Source organism: Dromaius novaehollandiae, chromosome 2 (genome assembly GCF_036370855.1).
Source record: "Dromaius novaehollandiae isolate bDroNov1 chromosome 2, bDroNov1.hap1, whole genome shotgun sequence".
Classification (NCBI taxonomy): domain Eukaryota; kingdom Metazoa; phylum Chordata; class Aves; order Casuariiformes; family Dromaiidae; genus Dromaius; species Dromaius novaehollandiae.
In genome coordinates this window covers 94,889,812-94,910,260 of record NC_088099.1, presented here as the reverse complement: position 1 = coordinate 94,910,260, position 20,449 = coordinate 94,889,812, and the positions used below count along the sequence as shown (strand labels likewise).

Sequence of the window (20,449 nt, the reverse complement as noted above, 5' to 3'; positions counted from 1 at the left end):
AGGTTCCAAATTGCCACCATAAATCATTCCTTTAACTGCACCACGCAATTTTCACAGTGCCACCAGAGGAGTGCAGGGTTAAAGTAGAAGGGCAGGAGTCAGGCAGCCCATCTAACTGTTCTGTCACTCTGAAACATATATCCATTTAGTTAATACTGTAAATCAGTGGAAATATAAGAAACAGGCCTTTGAAAGGGTAAAACAGAAACATGACTCAGCATACTCCCAAGGTAAAGCATGACTTTGAACCTAAATTGCCTGAGTGCCCTAGCCACAAACCTCAGCTTCCTTCTTTTTCCCTATCCAAAATGTCAAATGGTCTTGGCTTCATCCTGATAAAGAATGGGGGGGGGGAAGAAATGAAGCTCCACAATTTCTGTACAATGGGAAAATTATTTCCCAGCCAACTCTAAATTACATCTAACAGTGTGATCCAAATATCAAGGAAATTAAAGTCACACCTCTCTTCCTTCAGCTAAAGTCACACCTGGCCGAGCTGAAATTCCAGCAGTAGCTGTGCAAAACTGGAAAAATTAAAGAGGCTATTTCAGCCTGACGCTAGGTGTGTCTATTAACTGTTTTCAGATAGTGAATATAAGATCTACTTCCAAATAATGTAATCTGACCTCTAATTTCATTCCTCCTCTCCAGTATCCAGTTTGCTATGGACTCAAGTAATAGGGAGCTAAAGGTCTCCTGTATTTGCAGAAAATTTGCTGAAAATATGACACATGAAAGGTCACATATTAACATTCATGTCTGCTAAGCCATGACCTCAACTTACAGCAAGTATTACCATATTTTTTTTTTCCTTCAGTCAGGATGAGAAATTAAAGTGTTGCTCTGCTCTGGAAAGTAACTGCAAAAATAGGATCAGGCAATTCTGTTTATTGTTTCAGAAGTAAGCATTCATGTTTACCTTTAGAAAGACAGCCTCCCTCAGTTACTAGTCCTCAAAGACTTCTGGTCCCTGGACCATCAACAGCCCAAAAGCTTTGCTAGCCAAGCATTCCCCTTCCAACGCACAAACTGTGCCTTGTTACATTCACAGTAGCATGGCACTGACATATCCAGAGACATAGTCAAGCAAGTAAGTTGCCATTTTTACAAGGTCACGCAATGGAACACAGTTTCATTTTAAAACCATTTCTTCCCATGGTGAGGAAGCCCCCATGCCCTTCCTCAAGCCAGTGAGTTTACTGATGTCAAGAGCCCTGAAGCTCTGCAGCTGCACATCTACCACAGCAGGTTGGAGACCTTTCCAAAACTAGGCAGAGGGACTAAATGCAAACCTAATGGAAGCTCCCGATCTCTCTGGCAGATTCACAAAACAACTAGCACTTGAACAGCTTGGAGGCCAACATTTTTAAGTGGGTGAGTAACAAGTTGGGTCAGTCTGCTGGGGCTGGGGCTATCATGGCTGATTACCCCAACAGGAAGCCCTGCAAGAGCAGAACCACCCCCGACATGGGCTGGCCTGTTTGTTTTCCCTTGCAGCAAGCAGTGCAATAGGTAGAAAGCAGAAAGAAGGGGGCAGTTGTAAATGACAAGTCAACAGGGAACATGCAAAACAGGAAAAATTAAGCCCTTACGTCAAGAAAAGTTGCATTTGACCAGAATCATTTCCTTCCTCCTCCCATTACCTCCTCACTGGCATTCTCTGACCTTTGCAGCACCAGTCCCTTTGAAGTGACGGCTCAGCGCCATATGCCTTCAAAGAGGTAGAGCCATTGCTTGTGAAATGATTCAAGCTCCCAGTGTCCTGGGAAGCATGGGACAAGCTCAAAATCCAAACTGGGATCTACTGCTATTCCTCAGCCAGGCCAGTCTGATGTTTTATTTGTCACGTTCCAGACCAGCACTCCAAAGCTCTTCAAGAATTTCCACTCCCCTCCACCAGTGCTCCAGACTTCTTAATTCCCAGCTGTCCAGGAGGTTACTAATAATTTATAGGGAAGCAAAATTTACACATATAACCTTTCCGGAGCCACAGGATCAAGTATTAAAAAGACTAACTCAGCTCTTCACTACAAAGTTTACTCTTGACCATCTTTTGAAAAAAGACCTTACGTCAGGAGCCCTGGACATTTATTATTATCATTATTATTTTTAAATAGGAACCACCTGCAGCATACACATCCATTCAGCTTGCATGTAGCACAGAGCTTATGTGGCACACTGTCCTCACAGCTTGGAAGCCTCTGATCTATGTGAGCATGGAAGGCCCTGGATCAGTATCCTGCAGGAATTGTAAGCTTGTCTCTGCATTCTTGATATCTGCTCTCTCCACCTGTTTAAGGCATAAACTACTTGCATTCCATCTTTACAGTCAATGAGTTTTATCTATTCAAGCAATTTGTACCTCGTTTGGGAAAATTTTGAGAAGGAAGAGGCTATATGAACATGAAATGAGTTTTATTATTCTCTACCAGCATAAGATGCTGAAACAATTTTGATAAGGTTCTGGGAACAAAGTAAAATCACATTTTTTTTTTTAATTGCAGTCTCCTGAGATGAGAACTTAAATTCCAATTTTCAAGCTAGAGCCAATTTCCACAGCGGAATTATAAACCCCTAAAAAGCAGGATTTATATCACAAATGCTAACAAAGGCTTAAACTCCAGCAGCTTAATAAGGGCCTACAGAAAGTACTATCCTGGAAACCAGAAAAGCCAGATTAGTGAGAACTTCATCAACATTTGAAGTGTCATTGCATTAGTTCCTCTGGTAACAGCCAATATCTCTGTACACTGTGAGTATATTTTCATTCTCTGCAGGCTGCTCTTAGGTTATTTGGCATTTCCCCTCCATTTCCCCCAAAATCTCACAGGTCTTTAAACAAGGATACATCAGGGATACTAAGTGCTCTTTTGGGCCTCAGTGAGGATGCTGATTGTAGATTCAACACTCCACATGGAGAAGGAAAGCAAACAGAGGAAAAAAACCACTAAATTACATAAAGGCAAATCCTTGACATAAAGCTAAGGGCAGTAGCATTCTAATTAAATCTACAAACAATGAGCTGCGAAACTTTGGCAGTCCTTACAGTAGCAGCCTGCATGATGCTTGTAATTTGTTTGTTGTGTCTAGAATCTGTCAAGCTCCCTCATCAGTTCAACAGACCTGATGGATCTCTCCAAATGCTGTCTTCGTTTCATGAATTGCTATCATCCCTGTTTCTCAAAGATAAATCACTAAGTGCTATTTAAGTAGGAAAAAAGGTAAAGAACAACTCTTCAGAACAGCAGGTTAGATGAGATTTCCCAAGAAGCTGTAATTTCTTGGAGGTTAAGGCCAGATGGGACTGTGGATATGCTCACAATCCAGACGTGCCCAAACTGCAGACCATGTCAAAACAATTCCAATCTGCAGCCTCCTCTCCCTTAATGCTTTGTCTCTGCCCGAGAACCTCAGAGCTTTCTCTGATATGTGACTGAAGTTCCTCAAGTGCTCCTACATGTGAGCGTCCAAGCATGCTGCATCACGTGACAGAAATGCTTGTCTGTCCCATCAGTGACATTGGATATTTGCAGCTGGAGACCAGAAGGGCAGGTTCCCACCTGCAGCCCTCATGTCCCTCCATGAAGAGCTGCCTGACCACTTCCAACAGAGATGCTGGACAACACGAACTGATCTCAACCATCATCGGGCACTACACCCTCTAGTCTCTCTGGAAAGCAGGTAACATCTGTCAGAACCAGAACATACTACTAAAACATCTTGTCTTGGCATTATAAATAACAAAGAATCCACAGGGTCCCCAGACCAGTTGTTCCACTGTTATTTCAAAGGGATTTTGATGCCTCAAAGTGTCCTTTGACACTCCTGTTCTGTGTTTCATGGGTTTCATAGTACAAGCCTATCAGTAGGAAAGCATATTGAAAATTGATGGCTTGCAACATACCCTAGGGGAGTGTGTTTCTAAATAAAGAAAGGGATACTGGCGATGCAAAATCTGCCTCAGGTGCCAGATTAAAATATGCCTATTCAACAGGAGAGCTACAGTGAATTTAATTCAAGGTATTGGATTCCCACTTGCAGACTAAACGGTATTTGTGACAGAAGCTGTGTCTTCTCTCAGTGACAGATCTGTGCATAAAACAACTCCAATTCAGATGAAATGGCAGCTTATATTTTATATTTATATCCATAAATATAAAGATTCTTTTTTTTGATTGTGTTAGCACAACACCTATTTGTAAGTGGCCAGAATACTTCAAATCTATTTCAACATAAGCTGATTTCATCAATGAATGGATGTAATCCAGTGGAATTAGACTGCATTATAAGATACCTTACAGGGAGCAATTATGAGCTATATCCAGAGGCCTGGGAAGTCAGTCATCCTAATCACATGAGATGCTGAGTGACAGAGGCAGCATACGCAAGCATACCTGTAAGGCACCGATACTTATTGCCACATCCAGCTCAAGTCTCCTGAGAGGCGCCAACATTAATCAAGGTCACTGGTAGAAGTCAGGATCCATCAGGTGATCTGCCTACTCTTCTAGTGTCTTTTTCCAAGAAAAGCAGCCCAACACTATCAACCAAAGCCATCATGCACACAAAAAATAGGCCATCAAACTAACAAATTCTGTCTAAATAGGAGGGAAGAGTAGTCCACCTCAATTCCTTTGACAAACCCTAGCATATTCTTCAAATCACCTTCTGAAGACATTCACTCCTGAGCCTCAGTTTCTCTGTTCTCTCAAGGATGCAATGTTAAGCCTTTCTTACCAAGGTCAGTTTTCTCATTAACTTACTTAACACAATTGGCAAGGAAATCTGGTTTAAAAAAGAAAAGCAGAGCAGACTTAGGGATGAAGGCCTTAAAAACTTACTTTCTTCCTGCATTTCTCCCCCCATTTTTTTTTTTAATAAAGAAAAAGTAGGTGTTACAGGCAGAAACTCATGGATAGAGAAAACAAAAAACTGCAGAATGAACATTTAGCAGTTTCCTGAACCTGAGACAATTCACCTTGAAGCTTTCACAAAAACAGAGTCCTTTTGACGTGATAAAGATGAGCATCTACTGACGTATTACAGCAAATAAATCATGGAAATCAGCAGATCCCTTCCACTTTAATCAGAGTTGATCTTAACTGGATGGAAAATACCAGCAAATTGTCAAGGTAGAAATAAATAAACAAAAGGAGGGGTGATACTAAAATGCATTACCCCCTAAACATTGTGTGCTGATGCCTGAGATATGGAGAGAGGGTTGGAATACAGCCAGCAGTCTGAGCGTAATTGCCTTGTTCTCAAATAAATCAAGAAAACATTGCAAAAATTCAACCAAAGAATGAAAGCAAAGCTTTCTATATATGCATGGGGGATATCTCAGCCTGCTAACAATTAAAAGCATTGCTGAAAGCGTAAGTTGTGACATTCTCTACAAATAAAATTCAGTATTCACCACATATGAATACTTCCCATTATTATTTTTATTAAAGATACTGCCATGGACTCAATAGCAGGTACTCAGTGATATCTCACAGGAGATTATTTTATTTATTAGCTTATAAATAAAAGGCATGCACTTATTGCTTACAACACAAAATAAGAGCTCCATCTTTTCTTCAAATGTTTTGCACTATGAGATTGTCACAGTGATCCTGAGGACTATTTCAAACCAATTGCCAGCACATCTGTAGTTAAAGCCTATCTCCGTTCCCCATCATTTCCAAATTCAGTAGTCAATTTAAGCCTCAGCACATTAGCAAGGATCTCCCTCATTAAACAGTCGGTCCTGTTAGTATCACAGGAGATGAAAGCCAGATAATTGGGAATTATTTTCTCAGTTCTTGCTAATATAGATGCTGCCAGTGTCTCCACAGCCAGCATTCAAACACTGCCTTCTAAAAAGTAAAGCCCATGTTTGCATTTACTACATGTGCTGTAGTTTCCATGTCAAAGTCATCCACATTGGATTAAATTTCCCTATGACAGAGGCAGTATTACGAATCACCACCATTCCTCATCTGTCTGATTATGGAAATAACTTACCTACAGCCAATTGTTAACCACTGTGGCTGGAAGCAGAAACCTACAGTATTGCCCTGTAGTCTTTGAAAAGAATTATAATGTGTTTGAAGAGGGGATGGGAAGTGGGAAATGAGAACAAATGCATTTCTGCTACTCATATATCAAGGGCCCATATGACGCTTCAGAAGAAAAAAAGAGTTAGTGTAGAACACAAGTAATATGCCTGCATTACGCAGTTTTGAAGACACCGTCTTTTCCTGTGGCATCTGTTCTATGTATACAGCCAATAATGTTTTCCATCCTTGTTCTGCTGATGCCTCTGATCTTCCCATCTGGATACACCCTTCTTTCTTCCTTATTGTTATCAGTAATTCCTAAATTACAGATGCCTCAGAAGACAAAAGGAGGGAAAAATCTCCTGGATCTCTCCCCCTACCTGCTCTTGCCCCGCACATCTCCTTTGAAACTGCCGTAGCGGAGCCCTGTAGAAATCGCTGCAAAGAGCCGCTCAGAACTGCACTGCTCCATTGCAACCAACTGCCCGTTACGAGGCCAAACCTTATGAGAGCTTTTCCACTGAGGAGCCACAACATTTCCCAGCTCTGAGCTTATTCATACTGCGTTGACATGTGCATACACACTCCAGGAACATTTGCTTCGCCTGTTCTGCATGACTCAGACACACAAGAAGTAAACTCCTACCTGTTATTGCCCACAGTAACAGGCAGAGAATATCAAGTCCAAATGCCATGCTGCAACAGGAAGGCAGTGACAACTGCTTTTGCAACCAGCTGCGTGGAAATCATATGACTTTAGCTTCGGTTTCCTCTAATATTGCTTAGTACCCTGCTGTGGCCGTGAAGCACTGCAATAGACAGCACAGGAAGAAACAGGTCAGAAGTGAGCATTAATGAGAATGTCACAGCAAAAGCAGATAGGCAGGTTAAATGTAGGCTTCAGTATTATTTCCTGACTTCTTCTTGATGGATGACATAGCAAATTCAGCAAAACGAAGGTACAGAACAAATTACGTACCTGAAAGTCTCATTCCCTAGAGACACATGCATGTCCCACATAGAGCTATATGCTTGGAATTCTTAACCTCCAAAACCACAAATATTCTGGCTGAAGTTATCCAACAGAGAGAGGCTTTGCTGTGGCTTTAAATGGAAAGTGGCAGGAAACCCAAACTGTGGAACAGTGGTTAGTATCTTCAGTGCTAAAATCCCACTGCTAAGTCAGCTCTTGAGGCAGCGCTCAAGCTATCACCTTCCAGCTGCCAAGGCAATGCAAGCAGGCACTTCCCTGGAATTTTTAAGGAGATGTTCCTTGCCAGGACACCAAATTCCCCAAATAAGGCAGCCTAAACAACAAATAGGTCTAATAAGGAATAGATAATTCAAAACAACATTCCTCATCCAAAGAGAGGGGAGAAAAAAAGATCAGCTTAGACGAACTCACAGCTCCTCCCACACAGAGGATACTAAATAGATGCTTGGCCAAAAGACAACTCTGTAACAGAGAAGGGAGGCAGCGCTTTAGTCAGAGAACAGCCCTTCTCCAGGCAGAGCATCCCAGCTAATTCCCTTTGAAGTTCAACACAGAGCCTTGTGAAAGCAACGACTTTTACGTCTCAGTTGCTTATATCCACATACGATAGAAATGCCTATAACTGGCTGCCTGACAGGCTCCTTACAACATGTACTTTTCTGTGACAAAAGACCACCTTGCTGCAGAACAATGGCAAAAGAAACAAGAAAGTTGCTTGTGGCTCTTGCCAAACCTGATCAAACGAGAGCAGAAAGCCTAGCAGCTTGGCAGCTGGACTGCTGCTCTCTGAGAAAGGATCTTTTATTGACGGTGGGTCTGTAAAGCACAGGAGTAACCTGCACCAGTCTGTAACTTTTATTTTTTTCACAAATCTATGATGCAAACACTATTTCTGCCCCAGATATAAGCAAAATGACCACAGAACACCACTAAATCCGGAAAAAATAAATCGCCAGGGACTCTGCACATTAGCTACAGTTTTAAAGAAGCCTTAAAAATAGAAAAGATAAATTAGATTTAAAACCAGGTCCCAAATGCAAAAAGATATGGCTTCTGGCAAGCTCTCTGCAAGACCAGGAAAGGCTATTATTGTCTTCCCAAAAGCCTGATACTTGTTTTAAAATATAATTTGACATTCACAACCTCTGTTCTATCAAGCAAGCAACAAAAGGCCCTTTCCTAAGAGAGCTGCAGAGAGCCCAGAACACTGAAGAGTAAGGGAGTTGCTCAGCTTGTTTAAATGCTGCACAACTAAGAAAAGAAAAACCAACTCTAATCACAAGAAGTAACTGTCACCAAAAAAAAAAAAAAAAAAAAAATCCTACCACACACAACACTGCTTCAGGTATGACAGTATTTTGATATCTGCAATTACATGTTCTCTCAGGAAGCAATTCTTGTCAGAATATGCATAGCTCTGTGCCTGGGTAGGGAATTGGAAGGATTTAGGAAGGTTTCACCTTAGAAAGAGCAACAGGTTACAAAAATGCTTCCGGTTACTACTCCCACGTTACAAATCCTTCAGTGACAGAGCCATTTCTGACCATTTCTCATTCCCCAACTGCTCTCCTGTCCTTCCATCAACTGTAAAATTATCTGCTTTTGTAACAGACAGAAAGCCCCAAACTTCTCATTTTTCAACCCAAATCGTTCCATATTGCTGGTTAGAACGCAGCCATGGAAATGGCTGAGCCCTGGGCAGCAAAGGGGGCAGCAGCAGCAGCATAACAACGAGCACTTCAGCATAGGAAGGCAGAGTTTTATATCAGTCCTGAAGGTCCTGCAATGCAAAGCGTCACCTTTTAATTTCATTGTAAGTGCCGTGCAAACAAAACTGTTCCATCCTGCACTGAAATGAACTATGGAGCTGACACAAGCAACCTCTGGTCCCCGGCTGCGTAGTCGGTGACCTCCAGTTGAAAAGAGGTGATTTCTTAAGCCTTTCCAACTGAACCCTCCAGCACACATCTGCCCATGCTGTTGGTCTGCCTTCTAACTCATTTCTTGAAGAGATTACAAAAGCAGAGTGTTTCATTTCAGAACATTCAAGCAAACTGAACCAGTGAGCCATCCAAGGCATGCAATCACTATGAAACTCAGCTTTCCAGTTTTTGGAACATTTCTATTGCTTTTGAGAATGAGAGCAAAGGAACACAGAGAGGATGGACAACCTAATAAGTCCTTCCAACCTTAATAACACATACCCCCAAATACCTCAGCAGATTGGGGAGGGAGGAGATAACCCATGTACCAAGTCAGTAAGAGGCACATTTCTAACAGGGCCTTTTCCCTGTTTCTGTGGAAATCTGTTTCTATTCAGAAGAGTTGTTGCCACCAAAAGTTGCAATTTGCAGTATAACCTGTTACTGAAACTCGAGCTCTCTGAAGACCTGTATTGGGCATTCGCTGTAACCTTCATTAATTTCTAGAAGCAGCCCACTGGACCAGATGGAAAAAGACAGTTTCAGTAATTTAGCCTAAGGAAAAATGTACCAGGCTTGCAATCAGAACATCATGAAGTCAAAATTAAGCCTGATCAGAAGACAGAAAAATAATGCTGTTTACTTTACCAGCCTTTTTCCTAAGCAAGACCACCTTTACTATCTCACTGCCACTCAAAGGAGACAAGTATCAGCTTCTGTATCCTACAAAAGGGGTGACTGAGGAGTCCACAAGCCTGCTTCTAACACTAAGAAAGTGACAGTGAAGTCTGTCAAAGTGGGGACTCCGCTTCCAGCCACTCAGCTACACAGCTTCTCTGAAGGGGAGTATCAACCTACGTGTTTAGCTAGGGGAAGTTTCAAAACGAAGAGCAGAGGCTGTGCTTTACAAGCACTGCTCAGCAGGTTCTGTACATCCCTCTGAAACCTGGTCCACCAGAACAAACAGCCTTCATACATGCTAAATTACTAGATACCTTCAACGCAAATGATCTAGATCTTTGCAGCATTGAGTGTCCTGGATCTGGACACTTAGGGACCCAATCTGTGCACTTTTCCAGAAAAAAAATGACTTGCAGCAAAATTATACCGGCTTAATACAAATTAAAAAAAAATACAAGTTACCAAAGCTGCAGCATGCCAGACTGACTGTACGCACAATTGCTAGAGAACCCTTATGATATATACAGTACAAGAAATAGAGCTTTTATACAAAAAGAGCACTGCCTCCTTCTGTGCTTCTTTGTGGCAACACATCTCTATGTCTGTTTAATTTCTATGTAATAAAAAGCTTGACTTCACTAGAAAACTAGCTTGCCTTTCCTGCTATTAGGACCAAGCTCAGACACAAGGCACATGTGCCCAAAATTGAGTACATGGCCTCTGGTCCACAAGAGAAAACATAACCACCAGAAACTGAATTTTTTTTTTTTTTAAATAGTTAGGAGTGTGACAAACTAGGATGGTAAACACTGTCAAAACATTCACCTCCGCAGCCTCTGCGTATGCATGCAATGCTCCTCTGACCTTCCCTGCTCTTCCATACCACTCACCACAAGTTCACACACAAAAATGAGACTTTAAAAATTATGTAGAGTGCAGGCAATGAGATTCCAGCATTAGAACAACTAAGGCCAAGAGATTCTTTTTCTAGCTGAATCTCTGTCCTTCACTCATATCACTAAGCCTATTATTTTCATAACAATAGGAGCAGACAGATAGCACTGCCGGTACTGACTTTGGATTTTCTCAGCTCTAAATGGTTCACATCTGACTTGTACTCTTAACTGCATGAGGGATGGTGGCCTTGAGAAGCATAAAGGCAGATTTATAGGCTGGTAAAAAATATCTATTGCCTGACTCTGAAAGCCGTTACATTTTTTCTGTTCCAGCTGGCAGCTTTCGGCCGTGTTCTGGCCAACCGGAGAAGGACGGATTCTGCACAGACACCCTGAGACAAGCATTTCAAATTTATGATCCTGTAAACACGTGTGGTTGCTGGTCATGACCACAACACCTTTTGGTAGGTAATATGAGAAGTATGAAGTATAACAGCTTTTCAAGGAAAGGAATTGCTGGTGTTCCCCCTCTCCTCCACCCCAAACCTCGCTCTGCATTTCAATTCACACAGACTTTAAGGCAGACTCCAGTCATATTCTCTGTTACAGAGAGAAAGGGGTCAACCAAGCAGAAATACATTGACATCTCCTACACACGGTTAGTCCAGGGCTATAACAGTAAGAATGTGTACAGATTGAATTACCTGGGCCTGGGAATACATTTAAATCCCAGTGCTGCAGAACAGCAAACACAGCATAAGGCAGTACACCGGGGCCCTGCAAAAGGAGTAGGAAAATCCCTTCAAGCTGGGAAAATTAGAGACAGAAACGAGTGGTGTAATGAAAACAGCCAGACAGCAGTGCTAGACAGCTGAAATCTCCAGGAGAACAAGGGCTCTGAAATTGGGCCTGGACACCCTAACATTGATAGGAAAGGCAAACCGGGCTTCTCACCTCCTGGCCTTTCTGGTCATCGGCACAGCTAGGGAACATGCCAGGAGAAATACCCCAAACAGCATCTGAAATGTATTACGCAGCTGAAGCAAAAACCCTATTTTTAAACTGACAGCATCTCTTTTAGAAAGCAGGATGGCAGAATAAATGAACACATTATTTACTAGGCTGTCTTACACTTAATAGAAGTGTCTTTAAATAAATATATATTGTTAATCTTCCTATTAAAAGTAATGTACAACAATCCTTTATGAAAGCCCCACCTCAAGAATTTAAATCAGATACTTCATCAGTTACTGCACCTGCATTAATACCTGAGCTAATCAATTAATAACTGAGCATTAATATTGCAGAAGGAAGAAAATCTCATGACAGCAGCATTTGCCCCATATATCACAGATTAAAATCTCAGGGCATTTGCAGGCACTAGGAATTCTAGCATTAAAAGATACATCATTAACCCACATCAACAAAACAGCTACAAGTTAGGCATCTAAATAAAGGGGATGATTTTTGAACCCTCTTCATCAGGTGTTGAAGATATTGGACTCATCAATAATTATGAACTTCGAAAACCACCCTCCCTTCACAAGATTTTCTAACAACAGGTATCTATAATTGAAAACAGAGCCATGACTATGCATGGGAAGTTCTTTACTGCAGCTACAACATATAACGGCAACTCTAAACATCTCCCTGCTTCACACAGAGGGGCTCCCGCATGTCTTGTTGAAGACTGACATCTAGATCAGCATTATGGCCCAATTCAAAACTCAATTTCCTCGGTCAAGTTCAGAGCACAAACAGCAAGTTAATGATGATAAGGCAATGAACTGACTAGCCGAAAATAGCCTGCCATGTTACACTGGATGGACTGCATGATCACCGACATCCACAGCTCTTTCAACCGCTACAAGATACCAACTATACAAATCAAATAAAATAGTAGTGCTTCATGGAAAGGGTCATTTTGTTCTACCAGATTCAAGCAGCCCTTATTATGATTGCTGTGGAGACAGCAAACAGTGGAATTCCTAAAGATGAGATGCTTAATAAGGCTATGCAGTATCAAGAATAATTTACAGTAAAAATCAATGAGTGGTGAAATTGTTCTGCTGAGAAATTAAAGTGCCATTATTAGTGCCAGGATCTACATCATGTTATGGCATATGCTCATAATGGGAAAAAATCAGAATCACTCAGAATTGTTACTACTTTATTTGCAATGCAGATACTTGTACAGCACTGAGGTGGGCTATGCCTGCAGGCAGGGGGACACCTGCTAAACCAAAGCTAAACTCAGTGAGAGCTACTAGCACAGAGGGAGAACGCAAGGCATCTCAGCACTCAGCCTTCCCCACTGACCGGCCAGGGACATAGGGGCATCTCTCTTCAGAAGAGAGGCATCAGAGGAAAACTAATGGATCATTCCTCTAAACCAATATAGCCTGGTTCCCACACGGTTTTCATTTTTGTAAGAACACAGCTTATCAATTCTCTCTGCTATCATCAAATATCTGCTCTGCAGTGAAAATTAAATGAGTCCCGGAAAGGGGTAGCTCAAAGGAACCTGGAGATGGCAGCTTGCCCCTTCCACTGCCTGGAGGCAAGACAAAGCATCCTTACATCCTCCATCAGGTTGTTCTCCAGACTGCCCCCAAGTCTCCAACAAAGGGTATTTCAAAATCTATCCTCCTCCAGTGATTACCTATTTTTACAAGAAAACAGACCATGGGGAACAGATATCCCACATGTATACAAAACATCAATTTTGAGTTCTGGATGGAAAAATAGAGACAGAGAGATTTAGCAGACTGTCTGGGAGGAGAAGGAGATGTACACACTCAGAAAAGGTGGCATGAATCTTTTTCAGGCTTGTAGGCTTGGATTCAGGCTTGAATTTGTTACTGACTGGCAGCTGACTGAAAGTCTGTGTGATGAAGTTGTGTGGTCTCAATCCACTTCCTAGTGTATCATTAGGACAGAAAGCAATAAGCACAGCTGGCTTAGTAAGTAAGTAATTATATAAAAAACTCAACTTTCAGTAGAAAAAGAAAGCTTCCATCTCTCATTACTACAGAGAAAGCCCTAACAATCTGAACCTAGAAGATACAGAGCCTAAAATTAATTTAAAAAGACCCTAAATATTGGCTTTTTTAAAGACCCTCATAGGATGAGGTCATGACCCCATTTAAGCCAATGTCAGGATTTAGGAGACCTCAGATTTAAGAGACCTCACTCATGATACTTGAACCTTTATAGTTGAAAAGGCTGCTAATCTAATACTTGATACACAAGCAGAGGGATAGGTAGTTGATTTTCTTGGCCATGAAAAGCGGGGGGGGGAGGAGAGAAGGTCTTTAGACCTTCATGACCATGCCAAGTTTTATGTCCATTGCTAGCCTGGCATCCTGCAGAGAGGCCATCCAGTCATTCTGTGTCTATGGATCCCCATTTTATCTACGGTACTTTTTAAGCTATTGGCTGATATCAACCAAATTCAACAGAAGAGCAGAAGACTAGCAGGTAATTATGTTCCTACCAATTCTGTAAAAACAAGCAAGCCAGGAGAGGCAAAACTGCAAATTTGAAATTTTACAGGCCTGCCCCCAATAACTGTCATCCAATTTCAATTATTGAAGATAGTCGCCCATGTGTCACATCATCAGTGCAGCCTGCAGAAAGAGGGGACTAAATGGAAAAAATGTAGAGAGTTATATGAAGATAATGGGAAAAAAATAAACTTGTTATACTTCAGTTGAAAAGTCAATCAACCTCAAGATAGAAGTTCACAGAAAGCTTAACTAACTGCTGTTCAGAAAACTACTTGTTTGTTCAAGCAAATAAAGCATCACTGTTTCAGTCTTTATGAGAAGACGGGGTAGTAAAGGGAGGATGCCTGAAGCTGCAAAAAGGACAAGGGAGAGAAGAAACATGCACACTCACATACACACACCAAAGGCAAACCTGCGCAGCCCCACCTCAGCCAGCCAAGCTTTTCTCTTTTAAAACTCAACCTATGCTTTCCTGTGGAACTCCCTGTAACATGGAACGTTAATAAATTTGACATACTACAGATTTTTGGAGGAAAATGCATTAGGACAGGAGTCAACCACTACGCTGCCCCTCCAACAAGGTTTACTAGCTGAAAACTGGCAACAGGCTAAACATTCATATTATTTCCAACTGGGCTGAGCTAATTCTTGTCTGCTCCAAGCATATTATCCCAAGTCACATTATCCCAAAAAATACTTGGTAGTCATACCCTAGCATTATTCAGAAAAAGACTAGATATTTAAGTGGAAAACAACAATATCCGCACTCAGATTACAAAGTGTACAAAAAACACTTCCCAATCAAATGCTAACTGCCTGAGAGTGGGAAGGATTTCTCCCCATGGATACAATATCCATTACAGCAGTTCCGTATGTCCTCTGCAGCACTGAAATCGGAGACCGCTGGATACACAACACTGGATTGCAACCCCACCTCTAATCTCTAAATCTCTAGCAAGGACATACATTTAGTAACATCACCAAAAACTAGCAAAACACAGGGCATCACCACATGCTTTGAGAGAAAGGCCTATACCACACATGACAAACACAAAGAAGCCAGCAGCAAGCTGTGTGTGTCCACCATCACCAAAGGTACAGCTGGAAAGGGTCTGAAGGATTTCACCTGCAACAGGCTGCAGGGGCAGGGAGGCCAACTATTTTTAAACGATTCCTGATGGATATTTTGCTAACAGCTTCTCAGGAACATGTCAGTGGCAACGTCCCCATCACCACACTGTTGCAAAGAACAGCCACCTCTTTCTGACCGGACTACATCCACAACCAACACAGCAAGCTCTTGGCTGTATGCAGAGCAAAACTAAGCTACAGCATCTCCAGGAGGCCACCAAGACTTATTCAAGAGGCAACTGATTCATATCCACGCACGTTTTCTTGGGAGCCTGAAGCATTCAGAAGCATTATGCACCACGCTTCCATCCAGCGCTCCCTGTGGAAAAAAGTGGAGAAAGACTAGACCGTACGGATGTCCTCAGAGCACACCCTCCTCCGTAGGTCACTCCTGACTGTAATTCCCATTGGCTTTAATGGCACAAAATCAGGACTACATTGCATTTTCCGTTGCCTTGCTCTCAAGGGGAACACATCAGCCCACGCACCTTGCATGCACATATTCTCACTTTGCCTGCGATTTGATGTGTAACATACTGAGCAGCTCAACCCCGGTCATCCAAGCTATCACACTCAGTATGGGCAGTATCACCTATTAACTTTTTACTAGGTTGGGTTTTTAAAGATGTTGATTTGGCTTAAGATGATGCCTAATGGCGGAACATCAACTGCAATAGTCAACCTTGCAAAACAAGACAAGTGAGTAATTAAACAGAACAAGCGTTTACTAGAGCTGTGTGGCTCAGCATCAGGCTACTACTAGAAAGCAATAAAAAGGCAAAAGCAGATACAGAACCTACCAGTTTAAAAGCCAATATATCCAATATCAACTCCACTATATTGTTACAGAGCCTGGCACAAGGCAGGTGAGAGCACTCCGACCGCACAAACACACAAATAGATAGGGAGGAACGGAGACTGACTAGTTCATAGGTTAAATGAGGCACACTGAAAGGGGGTCAGGGCGAACGTGGGGACTGCCTGCTGCGTTTGTGGAGCCACCACACTGCACACAGCAACCAGAACAGCGCTAATAAAAAATAAATAAAAAAAATAAAAAGGAAAAAATGACACTTAACATTTCCTTTTGCTTAGGCACTGCTCTACCAGCTGTAAGGCAACCTGATAAAGCGTTTCGCGCACTGAGCCCCCGCACCGCGCTCCCCAGGCCCACGTCCACGCATGCTAGGGCTGTAACGAACACGCTTCAGCAGTGGACCCCACAGCAACTCAACAACAGCAATACTCCTATGTTCCTACAATACCTACAGGAAAACACAAAGCTGCGACTCCTCAGCTCAGCTACCAGTACACGCACACTTTGGAAAGTCTTACCGAAGTTCTCTGAGCCTTGAAGAAAAAAAAAAAAAAAGGAAAAAAATCTGCGAATTAAATACCCGAATATATACGCATTCCCTCAACGCAGCCGGGAACCCGCTGTTGTTCCTCCCCACGCTCCCGGCCCAACAGGTAGCACGCACATAGACAAAAACAAAAAAAGAAAAAGAAAAAAAAGAAAAATAAGTAATAAAGCCCCATAAAACCCCCAAACTCCCCGCAGACCCGACAACCGCCGTACACCCCCGTCAGCATCCCAGCGCGCTGCCGCAGGGTCCTGCCCGGCCCCGGCCCCGGCCCCGCTCCCGCCCCTTCCCCGCCGCGCCGGCACCTGCTGCCGCGCCCAGGCCGCGGCAGCGCCCGGCCCCGCCGGCCCTACCTGGCGGCGGGGGGCGGCCGGGCGCGGGCCTCCCTCCCCCTCTCCGTCCAGCGGGTGTGCAGCGGCCGGGCGGCGGCTCGGCGGGGCCGAGCCGGGCGGCGAGGTGCCGCCCGCCGCTGCGGAGCAGGCGCCGTCCCTCCGCTCACCTCCCGCCGGCTGGAGGGGGGCAGCCACCGCCCCGAGACCCCCACACTCCGCCCCTCCCCGCCCCACTCTGCTCCGCGGGGAGGGCGCGTCACCTGCGGCGGCTCCCGGCGGGGCCGCGGCGCGGCGGAGGCAGCTCCTGGCGGGGGTTGGGGCCGGCGCCGGCCCTGCGGCGGCGCTGAGGGGCGGAGGCGCCGCTCCTCCATCTTGGGGAGGGGGCGCGGCCGCCAGGCAGCAGAGGCCCTGCCAGGCCCCGGCACGGGGCCACCCATCACCGGGCTGCCCCGGCGGCACCGAAACGGCTCTGCGGACCCGACCGGACTGGGCCAGGCAGCGCCTCGGCCCCCGGCGGCGGCGCTAAGGCGGGCCGAGGGCGCGGCGCGGTGCGTGAAGCGCGCTCCTCTTTTATTAATAAAACGTACTGTTTTTTTGTCTCTCCCCCCCCCCCCTTTTTTTAATATGCCTTCAGTCCCGCTTGCCTCGTGTTTCACCCTGATGCCACCATCTGACTCGGCGCGGGGCGGCCTGTGCCTGGGGCAGCGCAAGGCCAGGCCACCCCAGGTGCCTGCGTCCTCTGTTGGCGCTACTCAGGGACAAGGTGCCGCTGGAGGGGTTTTACCTGACCCGGGCTCACCCTAAGAAGGGTTTTGTCCTTCCAGAGGCTCCACTGGGCCTCGGCTGCCATAGGCGAGACAGCAAGAAGCACATGCGGCCAGAGCCTTGAGGTACCAGACGGCCAAGTTTTAATGCTTCTGCTTCATTCCTTGGGAAGGGGAGGTGTGGGGTGGGCAGCTTTCGCCTGGAGTTCCTAATTTGGCTGTTGACGGGTGGAAGGTCGTTAAGCCCCCCATGCTACGGAGAAGGAAAGCCACACGACTTCTCTTTGGGGTGTGAGAAGGACAACCTCCGTGTCTCTGATGGCCTGCTGGAGGGTTGCAGAGATGGGCTCCTACCTCGTTATTGTTGTAACCTTACCTGAAGGCCTTGGCGCCTCTGTGGCTTGCGACTGCTCAGAGCTGGAGTGTGGTGTTTTAAGCATTTTGTTATGGATTTACTGCTTCCCACAGTGACCAGGTGCACCGGGGCTGCTGCAGCTGGAGCGGGATCGGAGTGTGGCACCTCTCTACGACTCTCACTTGAGCGCCCTGACCTACATGTCCTCTTTCTGCTTTCCTTCTGGTTCCTTCTTTCTGATTTTTCTTTTTTTTAAAGATTAGAGACCCAATACTGCTCATCTGGCAAAGCCCTGCATCCTAATGAGAGATACCTCCATCTAAAACCTCTCTAGAAGTACCCATACCTTATTTGGCACTGCTTTTCAATAAAATATCAGCATTTCTGTCCTTTTGATATTACTCTACCCTAATTCTTCCTCATTCACATTTTCTGCTGAATGACTGTGACATGTTTGTAGTCAGAACATGCAGAAATCATTTGTTTCTTTGCTTCTTACAATCGCGCTCCAAAATAATTGGCCTATTTCCATTTGGTAGAAGACCCTTTTCTACTCAGGACCAGAGTTCACGTTCCACACAAAATAGCTGGTTTAAGTTTGCCCGGCTTCGCAACGTTTCAAGCAAGCAGTTTCATTTTCAAGTGAAATAAAATATGAAGAGCTTTGAATTTCAAACTTTAATTATAAAGATTTAATGCTAATTTGCATCAGCCTGTCAAGGTCCCACATTCTCTGTTTCACCTGCTAGTGATATTCTGTGCATTGCTGAATTCTGCTTAGGTTTTAATGAATTATCAGCAATGCTTGACTCAGGAAAAGGGTATTTTGCAAGTGCTACAGGATGATTAAAAACTGTTCTGAAGATGCAAAAATGTTGTTTCTTCAGCATGCAACCATTTCTACCTCCTCTTTTTAGTTTCCTTCTGATTGACACCTTCCCAATTTTTTAAAAAACAGGCTGTATTACATTTCCTGAGGCTACTCAAGTCTTCCTTGGTATGGGGAGACCGTTGTTCATGTGCTTGCTTTGTAAAGCGAGGAACTAAATTGCTGAACTATATTACTGGATTGCTTGTGGATATAGATGAGGGAGCCTAAAGGAACTGTCTGTTTGCATTGTTTTAAAAATTTTTCATGCTATGTTGTTATGCCAATTTTGATTTTCCAGTTTCTTTGCTTTCCATGTATTGGTTGTTTAGGTCAGCTTTTCTCTAGGCTTTGGAGGCTGAATATCCCTTATTTGAAGGTAAAAATATCTAAAGTGAGTTCTTAACAATTATTCTAATAACAGAATAAAAGGATCAATGCTACATTTGTTTGTGATGTTGACCAAGATCATTTGACTTTGAAGGGGAAATGTGTGTGGAGACAGGAAGACTGGCTCTCTTTCCCTTGCAATGCAGCACCATTTCTCATGCCTTGCAGCCTTCCTGGCTGCACAGAGGGCCCATTTACTCACCCAGGAGGTGAAGGTGATTGGCTTTCAATGCGTTGCATGGTTGTGAGATCCTAATTTTACTAGTGCTTTGCATGGTTGTGAGATCCCAATTTTACTAACTGTAAAAGCACCAGGTGTGTCTGCACAAAATCTTTCTTATCTTCTGCAAGAGAGAATATTCACTTGAATACTCAGAGCTGGCAGCTTTTGAATGACTTGTGCAAGTATACAAAAATGCCGCTTAGTGTAGCACAGGCTTAGGGAGACAAGTCCTCTGCTCATCCTGTGAGAAGGTGCATTCCACCATCTCGGTCACAGCATTAGGGAAAGAATCGGAGCAGGAGCTGTCCCTCCCTTTCCTCTCCCCACATGGGAATAGCTGATCCAGTGCCATTGACTCTCACAAACAGCCTTCCATCTCCATTGACTGCACACAACACAGCTGGTCCTGCTGAAATGCAAAAGCATCAGAGCAAACAGGTCTCTTGCTATAAAACCTAGCAGCAGCACCTATTGCCCACTCACAGTCTGTAAACTCCAGAAATGCTCTGAAATGGAGGAGCAGAACAAGAAAGCAGGTTTGCTGCAGATGGTTGAGGCTAAGATGGTATTTTCTTGCTGAGCCAGTTCTTGCCTTTCATAGCACTGATGAACTAATAGGCTTTAGGCTGATGAAATAATAGGCTTAGCATGTGGTAACGCTATCTGAAGACCTTTAAAGCCTCAAACTGTAGCCTCCTGCGTAAATGCTGATCTGGTTACCTCCATCTGCCTTTCCACAATAAGTGCAGTCATTTGGCCAGACAAAAAGCCCTGGGCGGCTGTCATCGCCCAGGGGGACACTCTGAGGCGCTTTGGCGCCTGCCTCTCACATGCGCCCCATGTGCCCCAGGGACCAGGGATGACTGGGGGCACCCGGGGAGCTGCCAGGATAGTCGGGTTACTAGTACTTTGTCAGGTTTTGTTGCACTTTTTTAAAACATACTCTCCCTCCTGCATCTTAAAAATATATTTTAAAAAA

General features: G+C 44.1%; 1 protein-coding gene across 12 annotated transcripts in view; it reads right to left on the bottom strand.

Moving 5' to 3' along the window:
* Nucleotides 1-17,205, bottom strand: part of KIAA0319 (KIAA0319 ortholog) — a 58,252-nt gene extending 41,047 nt beyond the window's left edge. For 5 of the 12 annotated variants that reach the window (XR_010387800.1, XM_026115676.2, XM_026115678.2 and 2 more), the window contains exons 1-2: nt 16,444-16,519; nt 6,688-6,850 (exon numbers count right to left, since the gene is read on the bottom strand). Coding sequence is in view for 7 of the 12 variants with exons in the window: in XM_026115676.2 (XP_025971461.1) it covers nt 6,688-6,736 (49 nt within the window). In the remaining 5 variants the exon portion in view is untranslated. Of the gene's footprint in view, nt 1-6,687; nt 6,851-16,443; nt 16,525-16,891; nt 17,003-17,130 lie in introns of those variants that run through there. The other 7 variants (XM_064506942.1, XM_064506948.1, XM_064506949.1 and 4 more) reach the window with 7 other exon arrangements.
* Nucleotides 17,206-20,449: the final 3,244 nt, after the last annotated feature.